This window comes from Miscanthus floridulus, chromosome 8 (assembly GCF_019320115.1).
Source record: "Miscanthus floridulus cultivar M001 chromosome 8, ASM1932011v1, whole genome shotgun sequence".
NCBI lineage: Eukaryota > Viridiplantae > Streptophyta > Magnoliopsida > Poales > Poaceae > Miscanthus > Miscanthus floridulus.
Window position 1 is genome coordinate 34619851 of NC_089587.1, and position 16191 is coordinate 34636041.

Sequence of the window (16191 nt, forward strand, 5' to 3'; positions counted from 1 at the left end):
CATAAAAGGCCACCTACATCCATTTCCCATACTTGTTTTTATATATGTTGGGATACGAGAAAAACTGCTAGTTATCCAAATTTTACTCCCTAATACCTAGATTAAAATTTAGTACAACTCTAACTAGTTGTTAATTTACTAGTTACCAAAGATGCTAAATTAGCATAAAGCTGACCCAGAACAACAAAAGACGTAATACACTCCCACCTATCACTTTCTATCTTCTCTCTTCCATGTGCAAAGAGTAGTGTAGTATATCTGAGTATGGCTTACCTAAAATTTAGTTGGTATGTAAGGGTTCGTTCGGATTGACTAGAGCTAGTTGCTAACTATGACTAAAAATTAGTCCAACTAAAAATTAGTTGGTGTTGTTTGGATCCATAGCTAAATGTGCCATTTCTTTTTATCTCTTATAATCTCTCACTCACACCTCTCTGTCTCTCTCCCTAAATCTAACCACTTGGCTTCTCCTAGATCTCTCTCCCTCTTGGCCGGCCTACATGCCCCAGCAACAGATGACAGCGCAGCACCAATCCCTCGTCAATCGGCGGTTCTCTTCCTAGCTGGAGCGAGGCAGCTCCTTCTATCCTCTCGGACATCTCGTTCGCCGCTCGTAACTCCGCCTCGCACTCGCAGATGCAAACAGAGGCCGACCATGGCGCGAAGCCTGAGCCAGCAGATGTCACGAGCGACGCAAAGCCTAGGGTAGAGGATCTGGTGAGGGAAGTTGTGGCTTGGGAGGACCTCACGACGATGAGGAGGGCAGTGGAATTCGGCAATGAGGAGGGCGAGGATCCGACAGTGGGCTCCTCTCTCAAACACGGTAAAGAAGCCATCGTTCAGCGCTTCAGTAAGAAGAGGGGCACAATCACTATTTTTATGACTAATAATATTAGTTTTAATCTTACTATTGATGTATCTATTTAAACTACTTAAAATTCATCTCTATAGCAATGATCCATGAGTAATTATATTTTATTCAAAATTCATATATAATATAAAATTTAATTTTACTGTTGTTTCAATTTAGTTTGAGCGTTATTTATTTGTTTTTATAAATTATATAAAAATACTCTATTTTATTTGTGTGTTGTTGTACATTTTGTTATATATACTTTAATCTATTTATTTATTTGCAAACATTTTTATATATTATTGAAACAATTATTTAGTCATAGATTTTAAATTTCATATATTTAATAATTAAAATATTTTTTTGATAAATGAGTTATTTTGAATGAGCTATCTTTGTCAAAGTGTGTTATATACTCATATAATCCCTACTTGTATAACCATATCGTTCTTCCATAACTTTCGATGAAAAATAAAGATGTCTGATATCAATTAAATCAAGTATGGAGTCGGAGCTATCATATTCGTAGATTGTATATTCAAATTCTGCAAATTAACAGTTCTTCGAATACTATCCGTCGATCCATTTCCAACTCTACCTGTGCCCTTTAAAAAAAAAACTACCGTGCTGTGGCCTGCTTGTCCTGGCCAAATTCCTGAACACGGTAGTTTTCCTGGGCTGCTAGAGTGCTACTGCCTGCCTCTAGTGCTTCACACATCAACCCAGCACAACGGCTCGTTCACCCGCCCTGGTTGGCAGCCCACGTGTTCACTGTCTGCTTGGTCGGAACCCATCTGACCTCCGACCAACCTCGCGGGCTCGAGTTTTGTGGTTGTTGGGCTGAACTGCCTCTGAGTGCTTGGTCCATATTTGGGCTTAATTGGACTGTTATCTGCGTGCTCTCATACTGGGCTTAATTGAAGCTTTGCTCTCTTTTTTTTGTCCCAACCGACTAACCGTGTCTTCCTCTAAAAAAGCCAACTGTTTCTCTTTGGCTGAAAAGCTTTGCGTGTCCTTGATGAGTTTACCCAATTACCCTTGTAATTAATGACCAAGCAAGTATAAATACAAGGCACAACTGAAGAGGAGCAATTTGCGAGAGAAAGAAGGATCACAGCGCGCGTGTCCCAATGCGAGAGTGGGAGGGAGGGAGCACAGTGCGCATGCACATGTGTTTGAGCCAGCTGCATGCTCCAGCATGGAGGACCATGGCTGGTGGTGCAAGGGCCCCTAGTGCAGCGCATGCTTGCCCGCGAGTTAGGGCGCGTGGGGAGCAGCACCTGTTGCAACATACTAAAACAAGGTGAAACAATTAAGACATACGTTTACAACATATGTATATAACCACTGCAATATATACAACATTCAGTTAAAACACTTGTAACATACGTCTGAAACAGGCGAAACATACACTTGCAACATTATATGAAAACATATGCAACATCTAGATAGAACACTTGCAACATGAAAACACTTGCTGCAAGAGAAGACTAAAACGGATGAAATATTTTGGAACATACTGTTGCAACATATGTGTGAAAGCATATGCAACATCCAGATCAAACCGCTTGCAACATACGTCTAGAAACAGATGAAACAGTTTGAATAAACGCTTGCAACATGCTTCTGAAAACACTTGCAATATGTGCAGTATCCCTCGATCTACTTTTGCAACATCCATATGAAACGATTGCAACATGCCTCTGAAATGTCTGAAACAATTGAAACGTACATTTGCAACATAGGGGCAGATAGGCCTGGGCCGGTCTATTCCGGACGACGGGGGTGGGAGCCGGCAGCAAGCGGCTGCGCGCGAGCACCACGCAGCACCAACACCAGCGGCGCGTGAGCACCCCCACCACCAGCGCTAACGGCACCGGGCTTGGCTCGGCGGCGATGGTGGGGGATGGGGGCGGGGAGCGCCATGTCCGCCGGGATGGGGGAGAGCCGCGCGTCGGGGTTGGGCATGGCGCAAGCGCGAAAGGGATAAGGATGGAGAGGAGGAAGCGAGGGATAATATTTTTTTAACAAATATGCGGGCATGGGTAAAAAGGCGATTGTGCGATCCGTCGGACATCTGAAACATAGCATTTCCATCTCTAGATGCATAGCTAAGTTGTGTATATTGAAAACCTATATATTAGAATGAAGAGAGTAGTTAATACTTAAATACAAAGAATCACCGGGGACTCCGGGAGTAACAATGTTTTTTTTAGGTAAAACAGTAGCCACATGGTGGGTCTGGCATGTGGAAAAACAAATACACAAGTTCTAGCAGAAATATTAGTCTGGCATGGGTACATGTGCGGAAAAACAATGGGCTGCATCTACATGGCAAAACGAATGTGCATGTAATGACAAAAAAAGAAAACGAATGCAGATGTAATGTCAAAAAAAATTGAATGTACATGTGGTGGTGAGAGGGAAGAAACAAACTTGTCCACTAATAATAAACACATGAAGCCCCAAATTTTGAATGTTAGCAGATATCACGTACTCGGTACTCCCTCCAAAAGTGTCGTTTTTTACTTTACTCAAAAAAATTATATAAATATTATTTATTTTGTTATGACTTATTTTATCATTGGAGATACTTTAATAATAATTTATTTATTTTATTATTTGTATAAAAAATTAAATAAGACGAACGATCAAATAAAAAGTCTAGAAATAAAAAACGACATTTTCAGTGGGACTTGGCTGCGTTCGGCTGACCCTAAATCTGACTTAATCTGTTTTTTTTTTTTTGCCAGAACAGTGTTTTCAGCCTAGGTTCTTAGGGTGCAGGCGTGCGGTGATTGGATGGCTGCACAAGCATGGGAACCTGGCCGGCGACATGCAAACAATCCCGCCGAGACTGGTCCCAGGAAACGAGTCTCATTTTCGTTTCATGGGAGCCAGGCTCCAGCGAGCGCGAGAGCGCGCGCCTCGTGACTCGGCTAAGACATAGCAAGCGCAACTATGAGTCAACTAAGGGCTCGTTCGTTTCCCCCCGAATCACTGTCAGGAATAGTTCCCGGCCGGAATCGTTAGTTTATTTGTATAAGATTTCATCGGCCGGAATAAATTCTGGTGTCAAACTACCCTAAACGAACGAGGCCTAACTGGCAACCAAACAATATCTCTTTGCATCCTAGTTTTGTAGATCAAAGCAACCAAATGACAATGGTCTGCATAGCCACAACCTGTCCAAAGATAGCTAGGATGTATAGATGCGATGCAAGCTACCTGAGAAGGAAACCAAACAGGCCCATAGTGAACGGACTACATAGCACCTCCTCCCCTCCACCTCCTTTCCTTCTTGGTTCAAAGCTGTATATTTTACAACACTTTCTTTGGGAGATTACAACAGATGCGTATGCATGTCTTATTAAAAAGCACATAAAAAAATCAATGGATAAAACGGCTCTTGGGAGAAAAAGTACGTTGCATTCACAGGTTGAACTACACATATTGCCTCATTAAAGACGTCTAAAAAAACCTTAATGTAAAAATTCACATAGGAGAAAAGAGTAAAACACTTAACCTTCTTAATCTTATATTTTCAGGAGTTATCTCGATCTTCATGGTCTATGTAAAAACTTAAATGTTTTAGCAAATACGATTTTCTTGACCTTTGTAATATTAGTGATTCAACTTAAAGATAGATTCAAAAAATAATCCCCCTCATAAAGCCATGCTTTGAATTTATTGTTCAAAACATTGAAATCACACTTTTTATATATTTGTGCATAATTAATGGTATACAATATCATAATACTATGTATGCCAATGACTTTGCTCAGAATTCTTTTGAGAACTATAAAAATGAGAAAATATGAGCATTATACTTGACGCATCAATTGCAACATCTTAGTTGTGCAATACAAACAAAATTTATCCTTTTATGGTACTAAATCTTTTCAAAGCCTTCAATATTCATTGAGGAATGTTGTCAAAAATATATTCATTTAGGAATATATTCACCTTAGACTTCTTAATACTTTATATGTGTTTTAATTTCCATATGTTGCGATTTTTATTCTTCAAGAACTATCGCCATGTTCGTTTGGCTTATAAGCCGTACTTTTTCAGTCAACGAACAGTATTTTTCTCTCACAACAGATCAGCCAACAGTACTTTCAGCGATAGCTTATCAGCCAAACGAACATGGCCTATATGGATTTCAGAATCCACTTATTAAATGTATATTCACATTAATGTCATTTATTCTATTTGTCTGAGATATAGCAAAGCATTTGATTATTTTTATTGGGAGATTCAACCTCAATTGCTTTCAGCAATAGACCAAGCTATTTTTTGTCCAAAAGAAATCGTTTTGTGTGTTTTCAGCAATAGGTCGAGCTAGTAATAGGGAAAGAATTAGATAATCTTACTGCATGACAGCCACGATGATGAGCTTTTGTTGGTTTTCACCCTTTCTGGTCCTCTGTACACTTTTCTTTACAAAAGAAGAATTCAAAAGGAATTTGCACACGCAGCTAGAGAACTAAAGAGTGACGTTAAATTATAACTGTACATGAATGGATTTGAGGTTCCTCACAAAACAATCACCCGATCCCATCCTTAAAAAAAAATTTGTAAGCCTCAATTCAATTTTTAATGCCGGCCGCCCCCTCCGTCGTTGATGGTTTAGCCAAAACCCATCACCTTGGGCGCGAATCTCAAGAACCTGGTGAGCGAGTTGGGCAGGAACTTCCTGGCGAAAAGGAAGCAGACGGTGGTGGTCCTGCCGTTGTACGTGCACGTGCTGCCGCCCCTGAGCCACTGGAGGAAGTCGACGGTGACCTCCATCCTCGTGAACCGCGCCGGGTGCGAGCCGCCGTGGGACCAGTCGACCCACGTAAGGCTGCGGTTGGCCCCCGCCGACGACGGCCGCCGGATGTTGAGGAACGTGGGCAGGTAGTGCTCGTCGGCGTAGCAGTTGCGGCGGCAGAAGCGCCGGAAGAGCGGGAAGTAGACGCGGTCGGCGACGACGTCGGCGGCGAGGGCCCGGTCCAGGTCGAACCACTGGGAGCCCTTGCGCCACTGCCAGGGGGCCACGACGGGGCTCATGCGGCGGTGGTAGCGGCCGCGGCCCGTGGCGCCCGGCTGGTCGTAGGACTCGAGGTACACCTTGGTGGAGTTGACGAGGTAGGAGTGCACCGTGGGGAAATCGAACAGCGGGACGTGCGACTCCGACAGCAGCACGAAGCGGGCGTTGGAGTGGTCGTCTAGGAGGGCGTGCGCCAGAAGACGACGCTCCGCCTCCACCATGCTGATCTCGCCCCATTTCACCTCCTGCATTATTATACAGACTCTATTATACAAAGCATAATGAACGTGCTAATTAGGACAATTAATTTTCCCTCCATGTGTTCATGCGATGTGCATTTTGTTTCGTAGTACTAACTAGGACAAGTCTTGTGACAAAAAAGATATATTGTTGTCTATAATGGCATTTTAATAATGGAGAGTAGTGCCACCTCCAAACTCAACATGTGTGGTTTAGAAATCGACGTGGTATCCGAAGCACAATTTTCACAAGTATTTTTTTTATAAACTACTCCCTCGGTCCTAAAATAAATGCAGTTCTCATTTCTCGAGCAGTCAAATTACTGAGGTTCAGTCAAAAAACTCGTGACCCCGATGCAAGTGCAACGCACAGGATATATGTAATAATTCTAAAGTCATGGCAAAAATATAATATTTCAAAACTAACTAAAATCATGGCAAAAGTATAATATTTCAAAACTAAATTTCCAAACAAACCTACACCTATCATTTTCCAATAGCCAGCTTAACATAACATAAATTTAATTATAAATAAACGTTGAGATGGTCATTAACTTATGAAAGACAAAAATGTGACTAGACAGGGTACGTAATTATTGGCCAAATATACTTCTCTAACTTAGTGATGGGACCCTTATTTCAATCAATTGTGGAAAAGAATACGCAAACAAAAAAATATTGGCAATTCGGAGAAGCAAGCTAAGCAAATGCATAATTTCCTATTATCAAGACGGTTTGTTGTATATTAATTATAGGCTCCATCGTCATCAATCATGCATGCAGGAGTACTTTTCAACCAACGTGGCATGTAATGTTGACATGGATGGTTCAACCAACGTGGCATGTAATCGTCATCAATCATGCATGCAATATATAGCCCTTTACAGCGCAGGAGCACGGAAGATTTTTATATTTCAATCATAGATTTTTATATTTTCACAGTTTTGTTTTCATTTACCACCCAGCTGAGACTCATCACAATACGAGCCGACACCGACAACAATAGCCCTTTCCTGCTTTCCAGATATCAGTATTATGTTATAGAAAAAACGCACATGGCACATCCTCCTCGATCATCCATGCCACTATCACTATATGCCAGCCATAATAAATCAAATCATCCATGGAAGTACGTATTAGGAGGAAAGTTAGGTCCATGCACCGAAAAGGTGATCTAAAGTCACAGAGGGTCTCCACCGGCATGGTATCAGGGTTTTCAATTTCGGTATTGCAAAAATTTCGGCCACCACCGAAACTACCGAATTTCACGAAATTCGGCCGAAATTTCGGCGAAATTTTTTTAGAGACTAGCACATGAAGTATGCTTTTTCTAAAAAAACATTTAAATCTAAACAAATATTAGTATGATTTATGACTACACATCTATTGAATACAGAAATATGCAATATAAACAATAAAAAATTGAGTCTAAAGTTATATAACACATGTATTAGTGTATTACAAAATTTCGGATTTTTCTTTCGGCCACCACCGAAATTACCGAATTTCGCGAAATTTCGCCGAAATTTTGAACCCTGCATGGGATATCCATATCTGCTCGTCTTACGCACCGACATGCATGCCAAATGCTCATTTGGCGGCAGGGCTTTATGGGGTTTCGGGCTTTCGGCTCCCTGATACACCCAAGGTCCATGCATCTTGAAGGAGTGGAGTCGGGATCACATTAGCTAAGGGCGTTTCCACCAAATCTCTTATCATTTCTCTCATACGTACAACCAGCTGTGAGAAATCTTTCAAATGCAACTATTGCATACAAGCAAGGGACCATGGCTTCCTCAGGTTGCCAAAAAGATCTTCTTAATTTCTACCCGGACAAGTGGGACCCATTATCATGTAATCTTCTTCCCCCACCATTGGCACGGCCTTTCGTCTTCACACACGGTGCCTCTCCATCTCTCCTCTCTCATATGCACACGGGCCGTCGGCAGGTGGCGGACAACATGCGTAGGGCTGAGCAAAAACCTCGTCGAGGTGGCTTGATGGCTTGAGGTGGCTCGATGGCTTGTTTAGAAATTGCTCTAACTGAACTCATTTTTCTTTCAAAATAAATGAGTTGATTTTGAGTGACTTTCGACTTCGACTCGGCTCGTTAGGCTCGGCTTGAAGTTGAGTCTCAAAAATTTAAGGAAGCATGGTAAATAAGATTATGTCAATTTCAAAGAAAGCTAAAAAAATATGGTTGGCTCATTATCCACTCCTAAACACACGACCCTCCTCTCCTCTCTTCGCACACAAGAGCGGAGGCAGGTTGTGTAGCGTGGCAAAGTGTCAAGTGGCCCGGTGAGCAGACGATGGTCGGCACGGCCCGTGGCAACTGGACGCCACATCTGTTGTGGCAGTAGTTGAAGTGGGACCTGGCAGATAGGAGACCTCTCTATCTCTCATGTCTTTAGGGGAGAGTAGATAGAATTTGAGATATCTCTAAAAAATATAGGAAAATGAGATCATATAGGAGATATATATATATATATATATATATATATATATATATATATATATATATATATATATATATATATATATATATATTCCATCTCCTATTCAAGGGATATGAAAGAGTATAGGAGATCCGGTGAAGATGTTTTAAGATACAATTATTTATTGGTTAGATATAGAGCTAGCTATAATATCCCTAGTATTTAATATGGGTATAATAAGAAATAAGCACCTCTATTAACCTCTCCTTGATATTTATAGGAGTAAAATCATGCCTAGAACGTAAGGCTTTTAAAGACGGTTCGAGGACTGCCTTGCAAAATTTTTAGTACGAATTTTTAAGTAGTAGAGATGATAATTTGTTTATGTTTAGATCCATTAACTGTTAATAGTTTATAGCTAATATTAGCTAGCTAATTATTAGTTGTTTTGTCTAACTAGTAAGATACACCTCCCTCCCTTCCAAATTATAAAATGTTTTGGCTTTCTATATACGTAGCTTGCTATTTACTTAGATATACACGATGTCTAGATACAATAAAAACAATAATTTAGAATAGTCAAAAAGTTTTTTTTAAAGTCTAAAATATCTTATAATTTGAAACGAAGAAAGTAGTTGTTAGTTGGCGTCCAACTAACAATTAGCTAAACTATTTTTTTTGCGTATAAATTAGCTAAACTATTAGTTGGATCTTTTTGGATCAAATAAGCTAATTATTAGTTGGACACTTATTAACTGTTATATGAGAACGCATTTGTACGCTAGCTATTTTTCTGTTACCATTATTCCGATGCCACACTAGGTGGTATATATCACCGTGACCATGGTTGGCAAATGCACCTCCGAAGCAGCTGCAGTGGTTTCAAGTGCATGCACAATTAAGGCACACAGCCGCGTCACAAGCAAAGGGGATTCTAGTAGGGAAGCTTCGACTTTTGTTTGCTTCAGAGTTGAGACACAGTCGAGGACCAATAGGCAATGGTACAAGAAAAGAAAATTCTGCCATCTCGAGTTCTGGACGATGAAAACAACGGCATCGGTCTCGATCTAGGCTTCGAACCCATCGCCGGCCCCCTGTGGAATCCGTGCTTTGCACATGTGGAAACAAAAATTCCTCCTCGTCGATCGCGCGAGGAGCTATAGAGCCACTTGACAATTGGCAGGAGGAGACTCTATGGCCTATGCGGGCGCTATGCCTTTGCCGTCATGGCATCATCGCCGTTATGCATGTGTCGATTTCTAAATCATGGCGTACACCTAATCCAGTTAGGATGCTACTTTCCGTATGGATCTGGATTCCGGATTGCTCCGTCTAGAGTATTAATTATTGTATTAACAATTAAAATGTGGGTCTAGTCTCTAGTGAGCTGAATTCCATCGCTTTAAGCTAGCATTCATTCATCATTTGGAAATGCAAATAGATCATTAAACCATACTATATAGTACGCGTAATGTGCAAGACGGATGAATGCGATCCATGAGACGATCAGATGGTAATTCAAAATTAAGAATTCATCTATATGCTAGTACCAAAAAAGTTCGAGACAAGGAAATTTCTGCGAATTAAACATGGGAGCAGTGAATGAATTCTATACTGAATTGGAGTAGGCAGCAGTAGTAGTATAGAAGGAATGCAGCGCACGGACCTTGCTGGGGATTCTCCGGCGGTAGAAGGCGGAGGTCTCCGGCGGCTCGGAACCGTCGAACGCCGGGTCGGAGTGCACGTAGACGTTGTAGAGGCCGCGGTGCCCGTCAAAGAATTTCTCCCACAGCGGCGCCATGGGCAGGTCCCAGCGTGTGAGGAACAGGAACGCCACCCTGGGGACCGTCCCGGCCGGCACCTCCCTCGGCGCCGCCGCCGCCCTGGCCATCAGCTCCTCCTCCTCGTCGTCGTCACCGATGATGATGCTGCTACCATTGCCACCGGAGGCAGTCGTAGTAACCCGAGGCGCTGCCGGTCCCGGCTTGTCGCCGCCAATACCAGGCGGTGGCGGCGGGGTAGCAGCAGCGCTAGTAGTAATGCCCGCCGCCGGAGGAGCCGGCGGTGGTGGCATGCCCGTGCCAGTGGCCGCGGCCGGCATCCGAGCGCGGCGGATCGCTGGCGGCACCGCGCCTTCTTGTTTGGGGTGCCAACGCGCTGGCGGCACTGCGCCTTGTTTGGGCTGCGAACGTGCTGCTGGCGGCGGGGTGCGATCCTGGACGGCGTTCCTGGTGGCGGACGGCGGTAAGAAGAGGCCGAGCGCTCCTCCTCCTCCCCGGAGCGCGGCGGACGACGACGCGTAGGAGGAGGTCATGAGGGACGCGGTGGCGACGACGCCGAGCGTGAAGCCGAGCGCGGCGCAGAGCAGGAGCTTGGTCCTGACGGGCCAGAGCGGCGGGGCGGCCGCCGCCGCCATGGGCAACACATGCTGCTGCTTAAGGTTCTTGGCCGTAGTCATGGCAACTAGCAGTACTCCGCGTCAGAGCGCGTCGCTAGTTTCGCGGCGGTTGCTGTGCTGGGAGACGAAGAAAGGAGGGCATTGAATTTCAAAGGCGAGACTGCGAGAGACGAGAAGGGCAACCGGTGAGCAGGGGGCTGCCGGTGAGGGTGCCAACTGGGGTTCGGCGACCACGGGATGGGGTATCGATGGCGATGCGGTGCGCAGCACACGTGACCCAGTAGTACACGCGCACGTAACGTAATACTACCACCCCCGTCAAATACGTACTAGAGTAATCATTTTTTAGAGTATTTGTAATAGTAATAACAATAATGAAATGATGGGGAATATCATGAGGAGCAGCAACAGCAGGCAGAGGCGGGTAGGTGGAGGCAGGGCACCTCGTCTGAAAGAAGCTTCCAATGTTTCAAAAAAAAAAAAAAAAAGCTTCCGAGGCAGGTGTGGTGTGGGTTCCGCGATGACTTGGTCGCAGGCCACGGCATTCCGTTTGTTTGGATTCATCGCTCCTCCCCGTCAATCGTCGTTCGGTGGTCGCGGTCTCCCGAAGCCCGAAGCCGGCTTTGCATGCCATGGCAGTTGTCAGGACGTCCACTTTTTTCTGGTCGCGCTGCCATGCCGGTGGCTGCTGGTCAAAACATCCCTCCTATTGCATTGCATTGAACACCAGGCTCTCCTGTATGGCTGTGTGATTCCAAAGCTTTGCCTTTGCGCTAATCCAAGTATCTTGCGCGCAGCTTTGCTTTGCTTTCCCCGTGCGGGCAAAAGCGAGGGAGGATACAGACGCGCCGGGCAAGTAATATTCCACGACTACGGTGCACGAAAAGGCCCTGCTTCGCCTCGCCTTCCGTTTGCAGCAAACAACCTTTGTTATCGAGGCAAAAGACAGACACAGTCGCATGCCAGTTCCAGCTGTTGATGATTCCAGCCTAGAGTAGCCGTTTGGGGAAGGTTGTTAAGCTTTCGGCCATCTGTTTGGATCCATTGGCTATTAATAGCTAGTTACCTGATAGACCGCAACTAACATTAGCTGCTATTAGCTAGTTTTTTCAACTAATAAAATAGTTGTTAGTTTGGTATTCAGCTAACAATTAGCTAAACTATTAGGTACACTTTTTTTAGATTTAAGGAGCTAATTATTAGCAGCTAACTATTATCACTTTGGATCACCTTATTCTTCGATCCGTGTCCTAAAGAAACACCGTACTAGTCGTTAGCTTTTGACAAATGGCAAATGCATGCTATACTTTGGGGTTCCTTTGTAGTCTGTTTACGAGACTGGCCTCATCCACTCACCTTTCCGTCGGGTGTCCTGCAATTCCATATCAATACTGAGGACAACATGTTTAAAATTAGGTACCTTAAACATAGCCGCCTAAAAAATAGCTACGAGCGCTTTGTGATCCCCATCTTAGCTTAGCCCGTGTTTGGATCCCATGGTCCAAGATTGCTAAAATGAATTAAAACTTTAATCCTCAACTTTAGTCAACTAAACTTTAGATTAGATAATAAAAAAGACCCTTAATAGGTACATTAAACGATTTGTCGAGAGGAGTTACGGTGAGTTTGTTGGGGGAGGAGGGCTGTTGGGTCTATCTGGTCGTCCAACGCTGCTAGCTAGAGCGTTGCCAAGTGACAGCATATGAGGCCATATACTGCACGGTGCAACTGGAGCGACCACACAGGGCCTCGGGCCTCAGAATTAGTAATTAAGCAAGCCTAAGCTCAATTACTTCTAAGCACTAGCTGGTTATCTTACCATAGTTTACAGCCTAGTGCATGCCCCTCCTCCCAAATCGTAGGTTAAGCTCCATCACTTTTGATAGGTGGACGAATTTTGGACAACACAAAAAATTTTATATGTAATTCAAAATGCATCTAGGTGCGTGCACGTGTCTCGTGTTTTAGGGGCTTTTTTGGTGTCAAACTGTCAATTCACTTGGGTTAATTTCTCCTTTGCTCTCTCTCTCTCTCTCTCTCTCTCTCTCTCTCTCTCTCTCTCTCTCTCTCTTGTGGGAGTAAGATGAGACACAAGCGGAGTCGAAGGATGCCACGTTGAGGGAGATGGTGCATAGATGGCGAGGTGGAATGTACGACATATGTAGTTAAAGTTTCTTTTTTTTATCCGTTGACTTCACCCAGGTAAGTGTGGGCTTGCTGCGTGCTTGGGAAATTAATCGGCCAGCTAAGACGGCAATTGCGGCTGCCTGTTCATCAGTTCATCTACCAGCATGACTGTCTTTGGTGGACGACATCACACTCGTGAGCTGGGTCCGGTCCAAATTGACCCAACACAAGCCCAGCGAATTCCAGCCCACAGGAGTGTTCTGCTCTCGCTGGCCGCTGGCCTGGTGGCAAGGCTCTGGTACTCTGGTTGCTGGACCTGGACTGGATTGCCACCTTCTTTTGACTTCTGATGAGATGCTACTCTTTTGCCACCTTCTTTTGACTTCTTTTGGCAAGGCTCTGGAAACAATGCTGAACCTACCGTATGTTGGCCTGTTTGGTGGCTTGGTGCAGACCTATAGCAAATCGAATCGACTGGCGAGTAGCCATCGATTAGTTTCAATTAGTCCCCGATTAATCGTCCAATTTGATTACTCGGCGGCCAGCAAATCGACTCGACTTTTCCGACTTTAAACATTCTTTATTTAAATAAACTAGAAGAGGTTTTCGGCGCTCACTCCTCCTGATTAAACTATAGATTCTTTCTCAAAACTACGAGGTTCAAACAGTCGAAATATCCCAATATTATTGCAGAGATAGCAATTATTCGCTTATTACCGACATGTCAGCACACCTGCAGTAGTAAAGCTTATTCAACCAAACCCAGGCGTGAACGTGCGTGATTGATGATCAAAAACAGAGTACAGTTCCACGTGAAATCCTGAGCATCTACAAGGCCATCAACCATCATCGGTGTTCCTAGCTGGCGCTGCTGACGAGCGCGTCCTTGTAAGACCCGGGAGGCGGACGCGGTGGCGGTGGCATCGCCCCTGCCGCAGGGCCCCTCCGGCCGCCGCCGTGGCCGTGCTCCAGGATGAGGGGCACCTTGCCCTCCCTCTGCAGGGCCAGCCGCTCCTGCGCGCCGCCGCGCAGCTTCTCCAGGCCCCGCCCGCCCATCTGCTGCGTCTTGAATACCTTGAGCAGGTTAAGCACGCCGCCGGCGAGGAAGAGGAGGCTCCCGAACAGGCAGAACCACGCCCAGCTCCTCCCCTGCACTCATCAGCATCATCAGTGACGACGACCCATATAAATACGTCAGCTGGCTCTACTGTCATTTGCTACTACTAAATTACCAAAATTGACAGTTCAATTATTCCTGAATTACCAGTAGCACGAAGGCGGAGTGGCGGCTGCGGGGGTCGTGCCGGTTGACGATGCCAGCGATGAGGAAGAGGGTGCTCCCCAGCAGCAGTGGGATCTGCACGCTCTTCTGCAGGAGCTGGACGTGCCCGCTGGCACGCTCATAGACCTGGCAGATGTTGTGCACGGACCCCAGGCACCACAGCGCCGGCCCGGCTATGAGCAGGTTCAGACTGTGCCGGTACCCTCTCTCCATCTGTACCATGAAATCAAATACCAGCTGAGTGAACTGAAACTACTTGTGATCAAACCTAACCCTGACCATCGTGTTTCTCAGACAGATCAGAACTGAAGCTTACGATCGGACTTATATGGTGCACGGTACATTCATCAATAATTGAAAATGCATCTCTTAAGCCTCTTTGGAACATGAGAATATTACATGAATTTTATTAACAAGAACAAGAGTGTTAGGTTCAGAGATGCTCTGTTCCATGCATGCCACTGCATCTAGTGGGTTCAAAAAGTGAATAAACAGAACTCCCATTTCATCCATATATGGTTCAAATTTCAAAATAAGCAACCATACAATCATGTTCACGAAATCTGAATCGATTTGTACAGACTGCGCTTAACACTTCGGAGTCCCGATTCAGAGAAGAAGAGGCTGACCTGAATCTCAAAGAAGATGACAGCGACGAGCATGAGCACGGTGCCGACGATCTGCACGGCGGGGACGGCGAGCTCGACGAGCGCCAGCTGCGCGTCGAGCCCGGCCACCATCCCGGGGCGGTAATCGACGCCGGCGACGTGCGCCAGGAGGTCGTGCGCGTTGACGGCCAGCACGCCGGCGAGCCCGGTCGCGGTCACCACGAGCCCCGGCCTGCTGGACCACCCGCCCCACGGCGGGAGCTGCGCCAGGAATCCGACAACCAGGAGGACCACCGCGAAGATGTACACCCCGGCGTTGATGTACTCCCACCGGTTGCGCAACGCCGTGCCGGACCCCGCGCCGGCGCCGAGGCTGTATGCGTGGCACTCGCGCGCCGTCGCCAGCTTCACCATGGCTGTGCAGCCCCTGACCAGCCTCACTGAAATGGAGTGCAGGTGAGATGGTGGTATTGGTAGCTAGGCGGAGTCTCGGGGACGGACGGCGAGGATAGAAGAAAGGAGAACGAAGGCAGCCTGGTGGTCTGGTCACCATCCTAGCTACAAGTAGTTTGGTAAGCGCGCGCGCTGGCTCGAGGTGGCGGCCATGGCGGATACGTGGCAGCATGCATGCAGCGCCAGGTGAAGAGACACGAATGACTTTTTGATTCGTCATGCTCGTGTTGCTGTCTTGCTGAGTAGAATATGGGAATTCTTCTATGGTCTTCGAGAAAGGTGAACAGCAGGATGACACGACGAGCGTCCGTGAGGCCACCTCCCCTTGGCCGATGGGCGCTGGCTGCTGCTGCTTTTCATTGCCCAACTGGGCAACTTTAATTGTGCAACTTCTAAATACAAGTTTTGAATTTAGTTTTGAACTTCACCACGAAAGGAATCCTCATGAAAAGAATGAGTCTCGTTTCCAGTTTCTAGAGAAGTTAAATAATTTTGAATTTAATATGAATAGTTCTATAATACTAAAAAATCACGTATAATTTCTATGTCTATTAATTTATATACAAAATGACCTTTTTTCAAGTTATGTATTTTCTCTCCATCATCTGCCTATCATATTTCTTTATATTTTCACTCTCGTGTAAACATAATTTGTTATCTAAAAAACTATTTTGTTCTCCCTTTTTTTTTAATTGCCACGCTACAACATCTTTCTTTTAGTTGGCACCGTAATAAATGACTATAGAAACTTAGTTTTT

At 45.2% G+C, this 16191-nt stretch overlaps 2 protein-coding genes across 2 annotated transcripts; both read right to left on the reverse strand.

Annotated features, from left to right (window-relative positions):
- Nucleotides 1–5317: 5317 nt before the first annotated feature.
- Nucleotides 5318–11026, reverse strand: LOC136471574 (glycosyltransferase BC10-like). Its single transcript, XM_066469319.1, has 2 exons — nt 10232–11026; nt 5318–6133 (listed from the first exon to the last, which is right to left on the reverse strand). Exons 1-2 carry the CDS (start codon nt 11021–11023, stop codon nt 5486–5488), a joined length of 1440 nt encoding a protein of 479 aa, XP_066325416.1. The 5' UTR covers nt 11024–11026; the 3' UTR covers nt 5318–5485.
- Nucleotides 11027–13948: 2922 nt separating this feature from the next.
- Nucleotides 13949–15493, reverse strand: LOC136471575 (uncharacterized). The gene is made up of 3 exons (XM_066469320.1): nt 15002–15493; nt 14355–14585; nt 13949–14239 (listed from the first exon to the last, which is right to left on the reverse strand). The coding sequence occupies exons 1-3, from the start codon at nt 15392–15394 to the stop codon at nt 13949–13951; spliced, it is 915 nt and encodes a 304-aa protein (XP_066325417.1). The 5' UTR covers nt 15395–15493.
- Between the last annotated feature and the right edge of the window lie 698 nt (nt 15494–16191).